We start from the raw sequence: 22,604 nt of genomic DNA on the forward strand, positions 1-22,604 counted from the left end.
ACTTCCCCAACACGAATTATGCATGTAAACCTAAAATAAACTATATACAAAAATCAAAATATAAAAATAAAAAGGCTAGTAAATAGCAAGTTTTAATTTAACTTACCTATATCTACATTTGAATTTCTGAGTTATTCTAGCATTCGCTAAACTAGTTGAGTTGAGTAGTTTGCACTGCTAACTGTAAAAATAGTGATCAATAGAGGTCTCTAATACAATGTAAAGTTGAAGGTAAAGCTGCTACCTGTGAGGGCTATTGTCAAAACCTATGCTGTAAACTTTAAAAATGAAAAATGTAAAATGCTTGTTTGTGTGCAAAAATGTTGCTAACTTTGAGTCATTGTAAAAAAGTGTAAAAAGTAAAAAAATGAAAAGTAAAAAATAAAAAAAAGTGAAAAAATAAAAAGTAGAGAATTTTATAACTGCTTTATACGAATAGAGAATATTTGTTAAATTTATATATAAATAAATAAATAAATTTATACACACACTTTTGATCGGCTTAAAACTTCCTACCGGGCCTAAAAGTCCTTGTCCTGCTTTTATTTTCCCATTCGTTGGTCGTGTGTAAAAAAGTCCAAAAAGTAAAAAATAAAAAATAAAAATAGAGAATTTTAATATTTGCTTTATACGAATAGAGAATATTTGTTAAATTTATATATATATATGCACACTTTTGATCGGCTTAAAAGTCCCTACCCGGCCTAAAAGTCCTTGCGCAGCTTTTATTTTCCCAGTCGTTGGTCGTAGCCATATACTTCCAGTCATAGAATTGTTTTAAATGAAGAAAATATTCATATTGTGGCAATATCAAATTTTAAAAAAAATATGAATTTTTGATAAATAACGAAATCTGACATTTAATGCGATCTCCAGGTTCCTATACTTATATATGGGAAATTGTTATGCTTGTTTTGAAAAAATAAAAATACGAGAAGTTTGACTCCCGTACGACAAAAATTGACCGCAATATTTAATTTCAAATTTGCAGTTTTTGATGTCATTTTCAACTTGCCTGGAGGGATCGGTTGATAAGTTAGAATTGTAAGAAATCAGTTTAAATAAAGTGGAGCAAAAAATGTGAATAACTTAATAGGCTGTTCAAAGACGTCATGTGGTGTCCACATCAGATTTTTTACGAATATAAAATTTTCCTATATCTAGGTAGCGACCGAAAGAACGTGCAAAAAGATAAATTTCGTGATTTTTACAAACATGAATCTCTGCGTCACTTAAAACATTTTTGTATTTGTCTACGACCAACGGTTGCGAAAATAGGCCGGAAAAGGACTTTTGTAGACAAGGTTGCGTGTTAAGTCTTTTCACTAAAGTATTTTATTATTTCATTTAAGTTTTCAATTCTTTAGATAGAGTTCTGTTTGTTTAAAGGTAAAATTTTGATTTGAATTTACTTTGTTTTTCCCTTGCTTTGGGGAGTGTCCAGAATTTTCGGTGAACTATTATAATTAAAATATATTGGAAAGGTTCCATCGACTAATTCAGGATACAGAAAAGAAGGATTTTTTTATGGAAGATAGATTTCAGTGTTCCTCCTCCTGACGAAGTGTCACTGAAGTTGATTGATTCTTTTTACATTTATAGGATTTTATGAAAGTTATTACTTATATGAATTTCAATTTTTGGTCTTTGTGGAAAACTGGTTCTAAATTTCTTACTTTATGTCTTTACTGATAATTTTTCAGCAGCTTAATGCGCAAAAATACTAGGCATGATTATGTTATATTTTTTAAATTATTTTCTAATTGTGATATATATATATATATACCAGTCAAAATATACGCTTGCAATTGGATGGATGGTAAAACCAACGAAAGACGCCTTGTGCTCAGTCTGAAAAGGTTAGTTAAATATGGAAGATTTTTTTTGAAAAGTTTGTGATTAATCTCGAGTATAATGTAAAATTTTATATGAAGAGGAAACATCAAGAAAGACAGTCTCACCTGTTTAATCAAAACTCTTATTCTATCTAGTTTTATTTAAGTATATACACTGCTGTTTCAGAACGCCGTGCAGCTATTATCGGAATACCTGTTATCCCTAAAATTTCGTCTTTTTATTCCTTTCCTACAGAAGAACCCGACTTCCATCCTTTCTTGGATGATAAATTCCTCTTAATGTTTTTGCGATGCAAAAAATACGATGTTCAGAGAGCTTTCAAGACATTACAGAATTTTTACCTCTTCAAAGAAAAGTACTCACGGGTTTTTACAGATTTTTTACCATCGGAGCTCAAAGGCACTATGGATAAGAACTGCTACACCAATATGCCGCTGAGAGACAGCTATGGTAGAACTATTATTATTTTCCGCATAGGTGAGGAATTCTTTTTTTATATCATATCTGTTTTTCTGGATACATTATTTTTAAACGGTGTTTTGAATATCCTTAGGTATGTTTTGAATATCCTTAGGTATGTGGTCTCAAACCGACCCAATTTTATAAGGTCCGCGAATACCTTTCGATTCTGTATTTGTTGCAAAGATTTCCTTATATAACGTCCGATGTACGTTATTTTCAATACCGTTAAAAACGAATATGAATAATGCACCAAAAAGTACATAAATAGAGCTGATTAATTTACAACTTGATGTAACTTTCGTGTAGAGTGTTTAACGTATTTCGAACGATTCAGAACGATTTCGTAGCCGTTTAATTAAAGTTTAAAATAAAAAAAAAATCTGAAAGCCTTCAGATTATATATCACGCCTAAAGGGGCGTTTTTTTAACGTTTTTTGTGTTACCTTTTTTTACTAAATATCGTGTTCTTCGTGTGTAAACCATAAAATTCAATTCAACAGCAATATCACAAAATATTTAAAAGAGCATATCTTTAGATTTCCGATACACAGTCTCGCGCGCTGGAGATAAAAATATTTTTTACTTCTTTGTACGAAGTAAAAAGGAAGTATTGTAATCGCGAAAATTTTCAGGCAGCATATTTAAACGAAAATATCCATTTTGACCGCTGTCGAATGCAATTTAACGATGTTTTTGCGTGACATCTGTACGTAAGGACATGATAAAAGACTCTTTCCCTCAAAAAAAAAAAAAAAAAAAAAAAAAAAAAACTGCTTTAAAATGAATTCTGAAGAAAATTTTTCGTCGCGTCTGCATGTACGTACGTATTTCGCATAACTCAAAAACGAGTAGCCTCAGAACGTTGAAATTCTGCATATAGGACTGCTATAACATGTAGATGTGCACCTCGTATTTTGGTTGCAGTCGGCCGCACCAAACGTATATAAATATACTTATACGAGGGCAATCCCCAAAAAAAAAAGGTCTCCTATATTTTTAGATATACAAAGAACCGTTTATTTTCTATAATTGCTACATCACTTTAAAGATTGAAGAATGCTTTATTTTTCAACATAATCGCCATTTCAGTCGATGCATTTTTGTAGACTCTGTGGCAGTTTTACAATGTCCATGTCATACCAGCTTGCCGCCATGCCCTTCAGGAAGCGTTGAGGAGCTTCAGGAGCATCCAGATGATCCTCCGATCTTTACGCATTTTACGAACTCAACAATCGCGAAACTCAACGAATACGAACTCAACAATTCGTCGGCAATTGACGGCCTCCCGCTCCTTTCTTCGTCACGAATTTCAGTACGACCGGCTGTAAACTTTCTACACCACTTGCGAAAGTTTTTGACATCCATGCACGACTGTCCATACACTTCTGTCAATAGGCGGTGAATTTCAACCGGTTTAACGCCTTTTGCGTTCAAAAATCGAATAACTGCGCGCACTTCGCGGTAACGTTTATCGGGAGCTCCATTTCGAATGGCTGCCAAGCCAAGACTGAGCATCCGAGCTATTCTATTCTATTCTGTTACTTTCGCAAAAATGGCCTTGGCTACAAGGAGCCTTAATCCATTCTGTTTTAGTCATGCCATACAGCCGGTTAGATAGAAAAAAAAATAGTGGTGTAATATACACCCGCACTGAGGCGAAAAATTTAAAGGATTTAATCCTGCAATTTTTGGTGAAATCAAGATAAGCAATTGGCAGTAGATAAACAATTGAAAGCGGTAAGTATGATCTCAAATCTCAAGTAGTCAGGTGGCAAAACGGTCAGGTCAGAAAAAAGCGGTCCTACTTCTTCGGCTTCCATACCCTGAATGAGGGAGGAGCACCCAGATTAGTTAGGAGCAAGTGGAGAACCACGTGATGTTCATCAGCAAATCATAAGAGTTCTTTTACAAAAGTTCTAATTCGACCAGAGCGGTCACATGATATGTACATTAAATAAAATCTTGAATAACAAAAAATAAGCTTGAGTAATTGAATTCTAGGATAAAATAGAAAATATATACACTATTTACAAAGTTAAAATCACTATCTTGGATTATGATGAATAGAACGCGGTCGTTTGACCGTGTATTCAATAGTAGGATCGTAATTTATAATGTTCTGGATAGCCTGATATTCACTATTTCTAATTTTTTCAAAGAAGTTGTGTGAAAGTATAAGAATATGATCCATGAGATCAGGGATTTTCAGGTCTTTTTGAATGTCTCTATTCCTTACAAACCAGGGCGCATTTGTGATAGATCGTAAAATTTTGTTTTGTAGAATCCCAATCTTCTTTCTTTCGTTCTTATTTCCGATAGCCCATGCCGGGGCGGCATATGTAAGGATCGGACGGATAAGAGAAGTATAAAGCACCTTTTTGGTGTGCAAATTTAATTTAGAGTTTCGCCCAATAAGTGGGTAAATAGCCATATATGCAGCATTCCCCTTATTTGCTATGTACTGAAGATGGTTTTTGAAATTAAGTTGTTTATCGATATAAACACCCAGATATTTATATGCATCAACATGAAGGATAGGGATTATTGATTTTGATTTCTGTGTTAACACTTTGCAATTTCTTGTATCTTCTATAAAGAACTGTGTTGCATTTATGAGCATTGAGTGTGATTTTCCAAATAGAACACAAGTGTGCAATATTATTTACGTACATCTGTAGATTATTGATGGCAAGTTGGGGTTTTATTGATTCCGAGAGGATTACTGCATCGTTGGCATATTTAAGCACTTTGGAATTAAGTGGTTGTGGTAAATCATTTATATAGATGTTGAAAAATTTTGGGCTCAAAACACTTCCTTGAGCGACGCCGCAAAACATCCTTTTCTTTTTAGAGAGAGTATTACCAATGCGGACTTGGAAGGTTCTGTTTTGCATGAAAGAAAAAATAATTTTGACCAAATTTTTGGGTATTTCAAGATTAATGAGCTTATGAATTAGCCCGGCATGCCACACTCGATCAAAGGCTTTCTCAAAATCGAGGTAGCATGCAGCGACTGCGCTTTTTTTCTGGAAAGCAAGAGCAATAATTTCAACTAAGTTAAGGACTTGGTGGGTAGTAGAATGACCTTTCCTGAAACCAAATTGCATACTATCAATAATGACATTGTTTTCGATAAAGTCATTTAGTCTATTGTTTAGAATTTTTTCATAGATCTTTCCCATAGCAGGCAGAAGGCTGATGGGACGGTAACTATTGACATTCTTAGGATTTTTGCCAGGTTTGAGAATAAAGATGACAATAGAATGTTTCCATTGTTGTGGGAAGTAAGAAAGTCTGATGCATCCATTAATGATGTTACAGAGATTAATAATACATTTATCAGGTAGGGCTTTTAGTGCTTCATTGTTTATTTGATCAAAACCTTTCGCTTTCTTCGGTTTAAGTGTCTTGATTATGCTTTTAATTTCCTTCGGGGAAGTAAACTGGATGTGCCTTTGTGGAGTAAAGTTACGAATGAAGTTGACTGCTTCGTTTGCTTCATCTTCAGTATCCGAATTGGTAGTAGGGAGGGGTTGATAGATTTTTTCTTGCTCTTCGGCCATGAGATCGGCAATGTCTTGATCAGAAAGTAATTAATTCCGGAGTGTTCTATTGCATGTTGAGTATAGCTGTTGTTGTTTTTGAGAGAGCGTGCAATTTTCCAGACGTTTTCATGATTTGGTTCCAAATTTTCAAGAAGGTGATCCCATTTTTGAGTTCTGTATTCTTGGGTATCCGACTTAATTTTGCGATTAAGATAATTAAGGTGTCTTTTATCAGTGGGATTTCTTGATTGATGCCAAGTCTTTGATAGCTTCATTTCTAAGTTTGATTGTGTTTCTAATCTGGGTAGGAAGAGTTTGTGAATTTTTTTCTTTAACAGAGTAAGAAGCATTGGAAATAGCGTTTTGTATATTAGTTCTGAATTTATGAATTTCCTTTTCAATTGCATAGCTGTGCTGGTAATGGTTATTGCAGTTATAATTTTGAAGTAAATTGTTAACCAGAGTCCAATTGGTCTTGGTGAGGTGTTTCTTTAATGGATGATAAAATCCGTAGAAGTCAAAAGTGACTGACAGGTGATCAGAGTTTAAATCATGTGTAACTTCCAAATGTGGTGTTTGATCAATATTTTTGAGTAGTAACACATCCAGGATGTCTCCGGTGCCATCGTGGTGAATTCTAGTAGGGGTAAATGGAGCGACTATTTTAAGGTCTTGATTTAAGAGGTAATTATTAAGAAAATTTCCGTTGGTATTATTAAACCTAGAGTTCCATGCTTGATTTTTAGCATTGAGGTCACCCGCAATTAAAGTTGGGAAATTGGCAGCAGTGAAGTTGTTTAAATCAGTATCGTTAAGTCTATTGCCGGGGGGGGGGTTGTAAACAGAAATGAATAGATATGCTTCGTTCAGTCCACTATAAATTACGGTAGCAGTTTTTTCAATATTGCCAGTGTTTGGGATTTCAAATTTAGCAAAACGGAGGTAATTTTTAATTATGATTGCAGTGCCGCCGCCTCTGTTATGATTTCTGTCATCGCGGATAGTCTTATACCCGGGAAAGTTGATCCGATGGGATTTTCTTAGATGGGTTTCATTGAGTAGCATTATGTCTATATTATTAGTAATAAGAAAGTTTTTAATTTCTTCTTTTTGTTTTTGCACTCCATTTGCATTGAAGAATGTAATTTTAAGGAAGCACTTGCTTGTGGCGATTACTTTATGGGCATTTTTGTATGGATCAGAAGTCATAATCTAATGATGAGAAGTATTCGATAGCTGCCATGACAACTTCAATTTTGTTCATTATATTTTTTGCTTCTTTAAAACTGGTGAGAAATTCTTTTGCTTTAGTAAGCTACTGTTTTATCCATTCGCAGAAGGAGGGTGGCTCCGGATCTTGTTTTTGAGTAGGAGGAGCGGATACATCCGCTTGCGCGCTGGTAGTTTGTGCAGCAGATGGTAACGCGGGGAAATCGGCTTGGTTAAGCTGAAATGCCGGTTGCTGTTGTTGCGTTCTTTCTAATTTACGGTTTTCTACAGCTTTTTTAAGGTTGTTAGGATGAAATTTACATGATTTTGATGAGCTGACATGGTCTAAACCACACAGGGCACATTTTGCTGGATGTAAATTTTTATCTTGTTTGCAGGTGTAACCTTCATGAGGGCCAGCGCATTTTTGGCATCTGGGCTTATAATTACATTTTTCCTTTATATGCCCATATCTTTGACACCTATGACACTGTACAGGTCCTGGGCGGCTTTTATAAGAACATACAAGGACATCAAGTCCGCGTAGCGCAGTAATGTTGAATATTTTCTTCCCGTCATTATTTCTCTTCGTCTCGACGAGGAAAACAGGTAGTTTAATTACTTTTCCATCTTCGAATTTTTCTATTTGTTTAATTTTAGTAATGGGAATTCCCATACTTGCAATTTCACGTTGGATAATTTCCGGATTGGAAGTTCTAGGCAGCTTTTTGATAATTGCTTTTAGCGGTTTCTCATTTTTAAGTTTATATGTGTGATAAGGGATATCCCGTTTTGTTAATAAGTCAGTTGCTATGCGATAATCTTCTGCGTCGAAGACTCTGATAGTAAGGGTGTCACCTTTTAAGTTTCCTTTAATTTTAGTTATACCTAGAGCTTCAAACTCTTCTTTCATTTTGTCCCAGTTAGCTGTAAAATCCTGTAGGACAATAGGAGGGATGTGTGTGGCTGTTTTCCTGGGTAATATAAATTCTCCATTATTAACTTCATTGTTTTGATCAATAGATTCTTCATTATTTAACTTTTCAAATTTATTTTGTTGGAGTGGTGGGGTAATTTCAGTTTCTGAAAACGTGCGTTTATTAGTGATACGTGGGGTTTTAAAGCCTTCATTGTCAATTTCAGTTTTCTTTTTCTTATTTTTATCACTATTGATGCGTTTAATGGGGCTATGTGGATTTTGGGGTGGGATATCTTTTTTAAGATTCTTCGTGTTTTGAGTCAGTTTTTGAGGAGATTTAGTAACAGAATTATTCTGTTTCTCAGTTAGGTCTTTCGATTTCATATTCTGAGTAACTTTTTTGGGTGAATTATCAGTAGAGATGCATTTTTTCTCTGTACCCTTATTATTATTGCTTTTTATCGCGGGGTTACTGTTACTTCTTTTGAGTGGTTTGTTTAAGCTAATGAACATGTCACAAGTTTTGAGCTTAGCAGAAATTGTTTCAAGATCATTAACAATCTGCTCGTTTTTTTGAGGGGCTGCATTTAAGATTTGATATTCATCTAGGAGTTGGTCTTTCATTTGGCATATATTTTCGAAAGTAGGTTTACCTACTTTGGTAACAATCCACATAAAAGCAGACATATTGCAGTCATTTTTTAATCCGAATTCCTCAATGTGCGATTCCTTAATTCCAAAATTGGAAAATTGACATAGATCAAATATTTGTTGCGTAATCTGACCGTTTGCCATCATGCAGTCGGAATAAACCTGACGTACAAGAGAACAAAGGGAGAGATCTTACCGCATTTTCCTGTGAAGAGAATCAGTCCGTATCCGTAATCCAAGGAGCGGTCCGTAGCCGGAGTCCTCGAGGGAAAACCAAAACGAGGCGGTTCAGTGCTGGTTTGCGAAGGCGAACACCAAAGCAAGCAGAAGAGGAGCTGAAAAAATCCCTGTCTCGTCTCTATGAGCTCAGCGACAGGAATCGAGCATCCGAGCGAAGCGCCTGCGTGCTTATGTGGTAGCGGAGAAGGCACCACTCACAACAGTGTTGCCAACAACCGTATTAAAACTTTCTCTACGTCCCCCAAAAATAGGAGACCTTTTTTTTTGGGATTGCCTATATCCACTCTGTTACCCGGCTCAGTGATCTCAGTTTCTTTACTCTTATATGCTTGTGAGTTGTGCATTTTTTCCTTTAAAAATGATTGAATTATGTCGTTCTTATCTTCCGATTCAGGTTTTTACGCCTTTAGTAAATCTGCATGCAAATTTTTAGAGTTATCAACAATTTAAAAGTTGTTTAAGTGCGGCTAAGCCTACTTATTTTTGCGATGGCGGTCATGTTTGAAACTTAGCAAAATAGTGGATTTTTTGCCAATCTAGAGAAAGTAAGATTCGCAACAACAAAGATAACACCGCCTTTTGTTATTGCGAATTAAATCATGCTTAATCCATTCTGGAATTTATTCGAGGAAATAAGTGTTTAAGATTTACTTCGTAATTTTTAATGTAGATATTTTTATGTATTTTTGCCTTGTCGCGAAGTGAGAACTGAAATAATTGAAAGAGAAATACTGAATCGCCTGTGAAGAACTGTTTCTTTTTTCTTTTGTTTGCTTATTTTCTTTTATACATCGTTCGAGATTTATTATAGTATTTGAATAGAACATGTGGCAACGATTAGATAATTCTTCAGATGATATAATTTTTGTGCATAAAAAGTTATAAAATGAATGAGATGTAATGCTGTTAAGTGAACCTAGTGCCACAGTGTTATTATGGTAAATAAATATAGTGAATTTTAAAGAGTGCATTATTCTATTGTGGTTTATGCGCTGTCGGCGAAGTAGATTTAATTCAATTCAATAAGTTTAAATGAAATGCAAGAAAAAATGCGTATCATTTAATATTCCGTACAAGGAAGTCATGCGGTGTACACATCAGATTTTTTTTGTTCAGTGCAGTGTTGCTTTGGCTCTCTTTGAAATAGCTGGTTTCTTAATCAAAAACTCATAAATGCTTTACAAAATATGAAACAGATAATAAAACAAATTCCAAACTTGGGCTTCTACATGCCCATATTCAGTTGGAAGATTACGTTATTCAAAATTGGGTGGCTCTAGTAACGTTGTTTTATCACAATGCGAGAAACATACATACATTGATGCAGATTCTTTTATTTAATTTCTTTAAATGTAATACAGGTGGCAAGAATTTAAAAAAGTGATTCGTCGTTTTTCGTGAATCAACGCAAATTGTCAAAATGAAATTAATAGCCTTTCTGGACAAATTGCCCCTTTGGGCTAATAAAGAGTATTTTTTCAACGTTCGATTTGATAGCCTTTTTTCTGGACTATACGCCTGCATCGTGGACTATACGTGATTTCCATAACAGGAAAGGCTTTTCATAAAATTTCCGGGGTTATGTATTTTCATTTCTCTTCGACTACTTTCCAAAGTTATCAGTCGTCGTGGATTTGTGCTCAGAAACCCACCACGAAACCGAACGCACAATAGTCCTTAGGTGAAACGTCAGCGGACTTCGCAGGAATATGTTGAAAAAAGGTCTATATGCAGTACTTGTAGCAGTCTTTTGTATTCGAGGAATGCACTTGTACTTTTTGAAGTATGATTTCTTGATGAAGTTTCACTCTTTGAAAATCTTTGGGATAAAGAAATGGAATTTTTTTTTTATAAGTATCGGCAGTAATACCTTTTCCTGATAGTACGTCGAGTTGATTTTTTTCATTCTTCTTATTTTTAATTTCCCATTGCAAGAGAATTATGCGACCATCATAAACCCTTTACTGAAACTTTCTTTGTATTGACTGAACCAGGTTTATAAGTTTTTATTTTTTATTTTCGATAACAAAAGACCTTTTTTTTTTTTTTTTTTTTTTTTTTTGCAGTCCAGAGGCGTAGCTAGAGTGTCCAGCGCCCGGGAACAACTGAAGAATTCGCGCCTCTTTCTGTGTGCCAAAAATGTAAACTATTTCATTAAAAAATTTCGTAGCATCAATTTGGCGCCCCTTTGATCCTGCGCCAGGGGACAGATGTCCCCCTTGCCCCTCCCTAGCTACGCCACTGTTGCAGTCATTTAAGTAAATCCATGCTCCATGAAGGATGAAAATGTATTTCCTATTTATCTCCCCATTTATTTTTATATAAATAGTTTCATACAGGGTTCTGCATGAAGCTACTTCCTTTGGAAAAAGCTGGTGAATATTGCGTTTTTCAACTTTTTTTAAGTTGTCAGTCCTGGTTTATTATTTTATTTACTTTTGCTGCAGATATATTTAAACACTTTGCAATATCTGCATCAGCGGACTTTCTCTTGTTACCAACGATTTAACTTTAGAAACAGTAGGTAGCTTCACGGTTATTCATTTATTTTGATTTGTTTTATTTTCCTACGTCAAAGGTTCCTGGGTACTCGTTTGGAGACTTCTGTCGAGGTAGAAGTAATGATTGACGGTTTTTCACTTTTCGATTAATAACGTTTTTTATTTTGCACTTCGAAATTTTAATACCATGAATTTTACAACGTTTTTGAATTACGGAAGAGTAATAAAGGAAAACCCCAAAACAAGAGAACTTCGGAAAGCCCCAAAACATATCTTTCAATCCGTAGCTTGTTTACATGCGACATTTTGAAAGAATATGCTATTTAAAATTGTAGCATATGATATTTTTGATTTCAAATAACAAGCTTAATCCAGAAATGTTTCTTCCAAAACATGTGTTTCTTTTTTAATTCTTTATCGAAATCGTCCTAAAAATGTGTAAATACCCTCTGTAGTCAGAGATTTAGCGATACAAATGTGAATAATTTTATTCGTACTTTACAAAAAATAAATACACTCAGTTACGAATTTTTGCGTTAAGAACAATCGGCTTGTTTGGGAATATATTCATATATGAATAGCTATTCCGCCACACACAGCCACATAATTGGGCCCAGGGAAAATCTAAAAGATTTCAGATTTTATATATATATATATATATATTTTTTCCTCGTGCAGTGTTGAATTGCTCGCTTTGAAATCGCTGAGTTTATCAATCGAAAACTTATGCTTTAAAAATTATGAAATAGATAAAACAAATTTCAAATTTGGGCTTCCAGATGCCTATATTCGGGTGAGATGTACGTTATTCAAAATTGGATGGCTCTAAGTGCCGTTGTTTGATCACAATGCGAGAAACATACCTACATTTATGCAGATTCTTTATTATTGAATTTCTTTAAATATAAGACAGGACGATAATATTTAGTGGCAACAATTTAAAAAGTGATTCGCCGTTTATAGTGAATCGACACAAAATGCCAAAACGCAATTAATAGCCCTTCTGGGCAAATTGTCCCTTTGGGCTAAAAAAAATTATAAACCCAAAGAGCGGCTACGATCATCGATGAAGAAAATTCGCAATAATTTCTCTCCGAGGCTACAAACTTATCAGAATCAAAATGACATCGAGTATCATGTTGTAATAAGAAATAAAGAAGTTTATAATAATTGTTTACATACAAGCATATGTACTTTTGTTTATGTGTCGAAGAAAAAATTATTAAATAAAAGAAGGACTATGTTTTCTCATTATTTATTTTCAAATTTTGTTTCTTTTGGAGGGTTGTCTCTGAATCTTTAAAAAGTTTTTATGATTTGTTTCTTCTTAGTTTAATGTGAAGTAAGTTATTAAATGATTAATTGAACATAATAAAGTTATTTGAATTTAAATGTCATCCTGAAATTTTAATATTTAGCGGTCAATATGTTTAAAAGCAGCATTGTACTGAGGGGCAAGACGAGAATTTTGTGTACCTTTTTAATGTTTTAGTATTGAAGGCGTCTTTGATAATGCATGGTGGCTTGCCATTCCTAATTTACTAAAGAAAAGGAAAATACTTCATAATGTGTTTAATGTTTGCTAAAGGATAGAACTGTCGAGCTTTTCTTGGTGTCTCCTCAGGAATTCGTCGACCTGAGAAGGGATGTCCTCAAAGTTCTGTTTCCGGCTCCGAGCTTTGGATTATCATTATCAACATATTTCGGGAAATTTAAATTTCATTTGTCAGTAGCTGTAGAGGCTGCAAAATGTGAAAATGCCCTTGTTAGTACTCAGTCGAGTATGTTTCCAATTACGCCACAAAGGCATACGGAAAGGAAAGAGAAAATACCTTATATACTTCTCCTTTTAAAGGGCGAGTGGGATTAGGAGATCCAGTCACCAAATCCTGGTGGTGACGAATTATCTTCCACCACCTATAGTTCGGGTGCCACTTGTCATTAGGTATTTTTAATGCAGGAGACATGAAAACTATGCAGTGCCCTCACCGGAACTCAAACCCTGGGACCTCTAAAATACGAGTATGCTTCCAATTATACCACGAAGGCATGTGGAGAGAAGGGAGAAAATATTTCATATAGTCAATAAATTTTAGGCTGAAGTTTAACCATGCAAAATCTGAGATAATGTTCAGTAGAAGAAATACTACTTATGATGGCTATCAATTGGTTTTAAATGATGGTGAATGGAATTAAATATTTAGGTATTTTATACTAGACAGAAAATTTAACTGGAAAAATTATTATTCCTACAATCTCTAATAAATGTGACACACTTCAGCGTGCACTGAATTGAATTGCATGTAGAAGTTTCAGTGTTAAAATCGAATGTTAGCGCAATTATTTATAAAAATGTTTTTCTCTTCATGTCACAATGCTGTAGAGCTTGAGGATTGTCCCTAAAAAATGAAGTTTAACTCTAATCGTCTGCTTTAAGTTCAGAGGCGAATTCTGCTGCGAGTTATCAGGAATTACCGAACTGTTAGTTATGATGCTGTCTTCGCTCATGATGGATTTCCACCGTTGGATATATTTATTCTGCAATGCATAGGTTACGAAAATTCCGTTTGTAATTGGTCCAGTTTTCTACTACCCTTGTCTGCTTTTCCTCATTCATCTTTAAGACAACCAGTACAAATTTTGTATAATATGATGAAAATTCATTCTCAGTTGTGCGTTATACGGATGATAGTAGAATGAATAACAAAGTTTGTATTGCTTATGTCATCTATGAGGATGTTGTTGAAATTAAGCACCACCAGTTTCGTATTAGAAATGAATGTACTGTTTATATTTCCGAACTTCTCTAAGTTCTTATAAGTTTTACAGTTAAGGGGGTATTTAGCCAGGATAGACGTTTCCAGCTACTTAATCAACACTGATTCACTGTCTTTCCTGGGGCTCTTAAAAAATACCTTATCATGTAATGAAATTATCAGTCTTTCGGGGATTTACTTGAAAAGGGTATTTCGGCGTTTTTCACATCTGTTCCTGGGCACGCTAGGATATACGGAAATAAGAGAGCTGATTGGCTTGAGGCACTTAGAAAAGATATTAATGTTGATGTAAATATTTCAAAATCGTACTTTGAAAAAATATTCAAAGCTAAAATATTTGAACAATGGAATTATGATTATATCACTTCTGATAAGGGGAGTACGAAAATGTTCTTTCCAATTATCTTTGAAAGACTGAAAAATTAGGGCTTATTGCTCAATTTTAACGCAATTTTTATCTGGGAGGGAAAGTTTAATGTTTGTCTCGAATGGTTTAAGCTGGTCATCCATTTTGTGCTGTTGTGATTTCGGCGTTCAGTAAAAACTCTTTCGCATACTTTTTGACTGCCCTTTGTTAAATCATGCGAGAAATTCATTGAAATGTAGACTGTTATTAATTGGAATTAATTTCCCACCGAAATATAATGAATTTGTTTCTCTGCCTTCGGCCTAACTTGCTTTTAATGCCTTTGTTAAGTCTTATTTTAAATAATGTACATTATTTTCTGTGCATTTTATTTTAAAATCATACATGCTTGATTCATTCGTATTAGGAGCTGAAATATTAATGGCTAAAGTGTTTTTCTTTACTTACATTTCATAAGAATTATGTGATACTTTATAGTGCATGAAGGGAAAATTTTGTTCTCCCTTTCAATTAAGAAAAGATATATTAGAATTACAAAGCTGTACAAAAAAAAAAAAAAAAAAAAAAAGTCTTGCAGGTGAAGAAACATTAGATTTTATACATGTTTTGATAAATATTTAGAAAGACAAGCTTAAAATCTAGTTAAGATACACATACATTGATAAAGAAAAAAGTTCATTTTGCTAAAAAAAATTTTGGCTATCGTGTATTCGGCCTGCATGCAATTTGAGTTTGAGACCACTGCCTTAGGTGATTCTGCCGCAATATATATTAAAAAGTCAGATATTCCCATTCGCAGGTCAACTGAAATAGAAACAAATTTCTATCGAAGAATTATTTGCTGCCACTATGACACTAGGCATATTTGTTAATCGAATTGAAGCGTCTTCGGTGTGCGGATGTGCTATAATATTCGACTTCACAGGCTTTTCTTTAGAGCAAATTTTTAAATTTGCATCACCAAAATTTGTCACTTTCATGTTTAACAGCATACAGGTAAGCACAAAATAAGTATAAAACATTTACTAATTAAATACTTTCTCACATATTTTCTTTTCTTAGCACTAAATTCTGAAAATTCTAAAAATATTCACATATTTTCCCCCACTAAGGGCTAGTTTTTTGGTAAACTGTATACCCTTAATTATTTTTATTCAGTGTATTCAATTTGTATTTGTATTTTTATATTAGCATTTCATCCATTATATCTCGCATTTATTACTTGAAACATATTTTGTGTCGATTCTTCGTTAAAGCTACCCGACATGGCAGGTGTTCTCACATTTAAGCAACTTTCCAAATACATGATTTCACCTTACCTCAGTTATTTACGTTCCAATTCATTGCAGCCTTATCTACTGCTGATGTGTTCGATCTTTCGAAATCTGGGACTTTTGTTCTCCCCCTTCTTTTTCCTTCCCTTCCTCAGTGAACCGAAGGTTCAGTGAAATGGGCACCTGGTTAAAATCCTATCCCAGTAGAACAGCAATTTTTTATTTTTCGAATGTTGTCATCTACTATCAATTAACAATAACTAAATCAAGTGAGAATGTTTTGTCTTTTTTCCAAATAAGGATTAAAATTATTATTCTGTTAGAGCTAGATCGTAAGTCACAAACAATATTCAATTAATAAAAGACATTAGTCCATTTCAGCCAAAAGAACTATCATAATATATATATAAAATTAAGACATAAAGTAAGAAATTTAAAACTAATATTTTACAAACACCCAAAATTGAAATTCATAATTAATAAATTTCAAATTTTTCTGCAAATTAATGTGCGAAAATACTAGGCATGTTTATATTTGATTTTCAAAAGAACTGTTTTATAATTATATGTATACAATGGCATTAGGTCTAATGTCTATAAAGTAGCCATTTGAGTACATTTGAAAGTCTTAGTTACAGAGTCTTTATGCTCCGTGGTTTTAGTGGGATAGTGAATTAAGTCAGTTGGTGCATAACTACCCTGTCTTTTAAGCTCAACAGGATGAAAAGTTAACTTTCAGTTTTGTGCACCAAAAATTTCGTCTTTCTGTCTGTTGACCGAATTGCTTTTTTTTCCTGCAGAAAATCTAATTTTAATTGTAAAAAAAATTTTTTAACTATTTTTAACTGTATCTGGGTTTTAGGTTTTCTGTATTTTAGTTTTCAATGAAGATTTTTGAACTTTTATGTATTTATTGATTGAATGAAAAATATCTCTCTAATGAAATTCAAGGAAATAAGTTTAAATGAAGTGCAGCAAAAAAAAAAAAAAAAAAAAAAAAGTATAATTTGATAGGTTGTACAAGAAAGTCGTGGTGTTCCTTATGAGATTTTTTTTTCTTTTAATTTCAGGACTGTTTGCCTTACCGAATAAGGAGCATGCACGTGGTTAATGAACCAGCACTTTTCAGCATCTTCTATAACATTGTAAAATTTGCTATACCAAGCAAACTCAAGGACAGAGTAAGTGCTTCATTTAACAATTTCAACCTATTTTCATGTCACTTCTTAGAAGAATATGATAAGCACACATTATCACTTAACACATACAGAAATTCAGCTAATAGATTTTAAAAGATTGCCAGAATCGAAAATTGAACATATTAAGAGTAAATGTTATTGGAGCTAATGTGCCCAAATTTTATTTAGTTGTTTAAGAAATATGTCTAGAATTAATATACAGAACTTAATATTAAAACCAGAGTAATATAAATATTTTTATCTAGTTCTCTCTCTGTGTAAAATTTTCACACACTTAATTCTTCTATGAAAGTTACAAACTAAAGTACTTGGCATTACCAGGTCTTTATGCAAAGTGAAGAGGTTTCATTTAGGGGGAGTGGGCAGTTTTTCGAAATCTTGGGTAGACTGTGATTTTCCTGTTATTTTGTTTCAAGCTGAATTGTGCAAAATTTTACCAAGATCGAATAAAACTGTGAAATAGTGCAGAATTAAGATGGTGCCATTTAATAATTTTAGTCAGAAATGATATTTTTTTATCAGTTATGTCTTTTTTCAGAAAAATCACAACCCATTTTGGCCAATTTCTTCATCGTTTTTTAAATATTTATGAAAAAAGACAGTGAACTTGAATTCCACTTAACAGGTTCTGCACTATTTTAAAGAGTAAATGAACACGGCACCATCTTATGGTTTTAGCAAGAATTGATAGCAGGAATATGACAATGGTGGCATGAACCTAGGCTGGGTTATGTGATTTAAAAATCGAAACTGTGTAGAAGTAATTATTATTATTTTTTTTGAATAAAAAAAATTATGATTCCTTATGTAGCATGTATGTTGTCCACTAATAGCAGGAATGCAACAATGGTAATGTCAACCTAAAATGGGTGTCGTGAGCACCACAGTCAAATATAAAAACCCTATGTGTGGGCCCCATAAGTTTTAAATTATAATAATTACATTATTTAAAACTTCAGATCAATATTAAATATTTTTTTAAAATTTTGATAATATTAAATTGGAAGATATGTAAAATTTAAAATTAAGCAACAAAAGAAGGGGGAAGAAAGCAACTTAACTGTTATGTAAAATTTATACCAAACTAACATTGTTTTTTTTACCCAAATATAAACCTTGATAATGCAAAAAGATCAGTGTTTTTGCTATTTATTCAAAAACGAGTATGTTTAAAGATTGTTTACTATTTAAAAACAATTTATTTCACATTATTCAAAGCTTGAATAATTTCATGATCTGAATATCATTATCCTTGAAAGCTTCAAATTTTTATCTTCCAGTGGAGTAATAAAAAAAGATATTACATTATGCAGTCAAAAGACAAATTTCATTAATTAAAATCTTTTTCTTTATACTTTTCCTTATAAATATTCCATTTAAAATGGTTTTATGAATGAACTCATTTTAAATACATGGTATTTATTAGTTGGAAGTTCTTTCTGATATGTATCTTTATTTTATACATTTTTAGTAGAACTAAACATTATTTTTCGTTATTATTCCCATAAATAGGAAACTCATTTCTTTTCTTGTAATGATCAGATTTACGGGGCCAGCAGTCTAAAACAGTTTTGGTAAAAAATAAATATATACAAAGTCCATAATCCAGACTCGTCGGGACTTCGGCAATTCTGGATTAGGGGGTTTTTCAGATTATAGATCATCAATTTAAATCTGGTAAGATGGCATGCAGAAATTATACAATTAAAAATTTGAAACCATAATTTATGAAATAAAGAGCAGTTATGATCTAAAGGGTATCAAAATTTACACACACACACCAAAAAAAAAAAAAAAAAAACACCTTATTATTTGTTTGCTTAATTAAACATTTCTTTCAACGCGTGCATGCGTAAAGCATACACAAGAAAAGTTTGTGGCTTTTGAGGTCCGGATTATAGATCATTCCAGATTACGGACTTTGTACTGTATAACAATCTTCATGAATGCTGCTAATGTAATTTTGCAGGCCCAGCTACTATTTAATAATAACACTGCGGAGAAATTTGTAACACAATTTCTGTCGAGTTCGATTTTTGAGCCTTTTTCAGAGTTAAATAGGTATGTTGGTTTCAAAGCTGTAGTTAGTTGTTTTGTACCACTGCAAGTTTTTTTCCCTACACTTTGTGTGAATGTGCTTAATCTCCACAGCATCAAGCATGTATCATAGGAAGTACTACTGCTCTCTTAATGGCTGACATAAACCCTCCAACTGGTGCCGGTGAATGATGCCATAGGAGACCAGTGACAGATGCATACTTGTCTAGACTAGTTGAGTTACTGTAGTGAGATGTTGTTTGTTGCCCTGATATAGTTAGTGGTGTTCATCCCTATATGGAGTATTAGTTCTTGTTTGTATACAAGGTTAGCAGTGTTTACTTTCTATTCATATTTGAACTGAAGTCTGCTTCTATTAGTTCACATCGTAAGTACTTAAACAGCCCTGGTTCGTTTTGTTATGTATGTGGCAATTTTACCACTCACAGTCAAAGAACAAATATCAGGACATTTGCAGGCAAGCATATTTTAAAGTGAAAATTTTAGGATGAGGATGAAGGAAAAATGTTCTAAATTTTCATTTGGTATATGTATGATTTGGCAAGAGAGATTTGTCAGATTTCGTTGAGTTTTTAATAAAAAATTCTTTACAAAATATAAAATAAATCAAAAACAATTTTGAAATTCAAAATTCTGATTTCAAGGTCTGTTCAAAATATGGTAGCTTTAGGTGCCCTTGTGTTACCACAGTGCAAGGAACAAACATATATACATGCATGCAGATTCTTCATTATTTAATAAGAGAAATTATCTATCTAACATTTAGTCCAAAATGTTAGTTAAGTTTATTTTTATTTATTTTTTTAAAATTCACTACCTTTTAGATATTTGTGCATGGAAAAAACTTGGAGGAACTTCAAAAGCATTTTCCTCCAGAAATACTTCCAGAAGAACTAGGAGGAACAACAGGGCCGATGGACAGCTCAGAATTCTACAACTATGCTCTCAACCATGAATCTCTCATTGAAGAGATGATTAAATGTCAGTTTCAAAGGAAAGCATCATGAAAGTCTGAATGATAAACTGATAAAATTATAGTTCTACCAGATTTAATTTATTCTAAGAAATTATCTCATTTTTTTAGCATGCAAGAACTGAAGTCATCAAGACCATGTAATCCCATGATGAGCAGAAGTTTTTATTATTTCAACAGACTTCACTGTTTGGAAACAAAAAGAAAATACTTTTTAATGCTCAAAAGACAACAATTATTTGAAAAATCACTTTTAATCTAAAGCATGGGAACAAGATTAAGTACTTTATTCCAAAACTGAAAAATATTTTAGTACATTGTAAAGGGACATACCTAATTAAAGTTTATTATAGTTAATAAATAAAAACTTTTTATTTATTTTATTGTGTTTGATGCCTAACTTTCAATCCTTTTGGGTCAAAAGCATTGTTTTGTGATATTTGGTGGATTTGGCTCAATTTGACATTACAGCTGTGCATCAACTTGGCAAATCATTGCTCTTATTATTGCGGATGGGCCATTAGTGACACCAAACAAAATTTGGAAAAATTAGCGAGTAATCAGGAATAAGAAAACCAATTTTGTATGTGTCAGTCTCTCTTAAGCGAATGCTACGAAATGCAGATTTTATTATATTTTTATATTCGAACAGTAGTGTTTGCCTGTGGTGTGTAAAAGTGATCAAAACAAAGATGTTTCAAACTGCTGAAACAAAGATGTTTCAAACTAAAATTTATTCTGGCTGTTTTAAATTTCAGTTTGAGCTGGGTAAGAATGTAAGGCTTATGTTTGTGTTTTGTATTACAAGGATTAAAAAAAGAAATACCAAATGTGTGCAACAAGGGTAGTTTGCGGTTGTTGCTGTGAATAAAAAAATAAATGTTATTGGTTCATGTAGTCCTTGTTAGCGTTTTCATAAGTTAATGCTAATCAACTTCATCTCTCCATTCTACACTATTATTTAATGACTTAACCTTCCTTTATATTATAAACTGTTAGATTATAATTTTTTATAACTTACTTGAAATTATAACTTGTAGCGAAAGTCCTTATTCAACCACACTATAGGCAATCTTTGCCACAAGACTTTTGTATCCCTTTCAGGAAGGGAGATACCAGATAACAACTTCATTCATTGCCAATAAAACTTTTTTCTGTTTAATTAGTTTTCCTTTTATGGGAGGTTTGGTAATAATAATGTGTCATAATTGTTAACTTTGTTACTCTAAAATTAGATAATTTGAAGCGTTAATATTAAATTTCTATATAAATTAATTTTCAGTCAATTACAAAGGCACCTCGACCTGAAGCAATTACAGTCCACTTGTATGTAATCAAAATATGTCTTGTGTGGACATGAGAATTACAACATTGGTTTAGAATACCATTCGTTTAGTCACAACTGTAGGCATTACCCTTGAAATTACTTATTTCAAGACAATGATTGATTTTGAACAAAAGTATGTTACTTGAGAAAATTCATACTTTATTAGTCAAGGAAGGTTTTCCCAAACAGATGGATGTCAAAAATTTGCAGATAAATACTATCCCAGCAATGTTCAAACAAGCCATAACAGTATTGCCTGGAATGATCAATCATACATATCATACAGATTAGAAGGCTCAGACCCATGCCATCGAGTAGCCAATACACAAGTTATGTCACTGTAAGGCTTCCAAAGAGACCGAAATCCTGGAGGACGACTATTTGATTACTTTTAATGACCAAATAATGCCACATTTTCGAAATACTTTCAGAAGAAAGCAGAAGCAAAGTTCTTTGGTCAGATTTTTAGTAAAAGTCAGATGTGGTAAATCTCATCCTCTATCAGGTCTAAGGGACTTAACAGAAAACGGATTAATCAATTTGGTATATTTTCTTTTATGTACACTATATATTTCACTCTTTATATTTCTATTTTAGTACTAAAGAATGTTATAATAAGAATGAGGATTTTTTTACAAGAACGAATAAACCATTTTCCTACTATTTCCTACTGGAAAAGTTCATTTGACATATATCAAGGTACCATTAAAGTTTAAAAGCAATCTTTTTAAGGAAGATTACCATATAAAGAATGTGAAAGCAAACAACACATAATAGATTTTAAAATTTAAGTCTGAGGTTCTCAATCAAACAATAAATTTCCAGGAAGATTATAAGTTTAAAAACATGTCAACAGATACACATTTTATGATTTATAACAGCAAATATATAAAATTAATGGGCCAGCAGCGCATGTGCACCTGTAACTATGCATAAAGAGAAGTATTCACATAACTGTATGAGAAAGCATTTTGTTTATAAAATGTAACACACCTCACTTAAACATATGTGCATATAGATATCTGTCTGTGTTGAATGGATATAATTCATATGTACTTACATTTATTTTAAAAAGTAAGCGAACATTTATCAAATAATGTAAAAATACTATACTTAAAATGCAAAATACAAATTCATGAAATGAAAAATTTATGTACAAACACAGGTTACAGATAATAAAGAGCAGCACACTGTACTTTCACAGAGTATACAAGGGTAATGGGAATAAAAATTAGTTTGCAGAAT

General features: G+C 32.9%; 1 protein-coding gene across 6 annotated transcripts in view; it reads left to right on the forward strand.

Moving 5' to 3' along the window:
- Positions 1-20,929, forward strand: part of LOC118183064 (alpha-tocopherol transfer protein-like) — a 52,108-nt gene extending 31,179 nt beyond the window's left edge. For 4 of the 6 annotated variants that reach the window (XM_085814185.1, XM_085814187.1, XM_085814186.1 and 1 more), the window contains 4 exons: positions 2,092-2,334; positions 15,328-15,524; positions 16,873-16,983; positions 19,884-20,929. In XM_085814185.1, coding sequence (XP_085670311.1) covers positions 15,378-15,524; positions 16,873-16,983; positions 19,884-20,066 — 441 coding nt within the window. In that variant the 5' untranslated portion in view covers positions 2,092-2,334; positions 15,328-15,377 and the 3' untranslated portion in view covers positions 20,067-20,929. Of the gene's footprint in view, positions 1-2,091; positions 2,335-9,193; positions 9,215-15,327; positions 15,525-16,872; positions 16,984-19,883 lie in introns of those variants that run through there. The other 2 variants (XR_015040462.1, XM_085814188.1) reach the window with 2 other exon arrangements.
- Positions 20,930-22,604: the final 1,675 nt, after the last annotated feature.

This window comes from Stegodyphus dumicola, chromosome 3 (assembly GCF_044657685.1).
Source record: "Stegodyphus dumicola isolate Sdum_Otavi_A_Nest chromosome 3, ASM4465768v1".
NCBI classification, from domain to species: Eukaryota; Metazoa; Arthropoda; class Arachnida; order Araneae; family Eresidae; genus Stegodyphus; species Stegodyphus dumicola.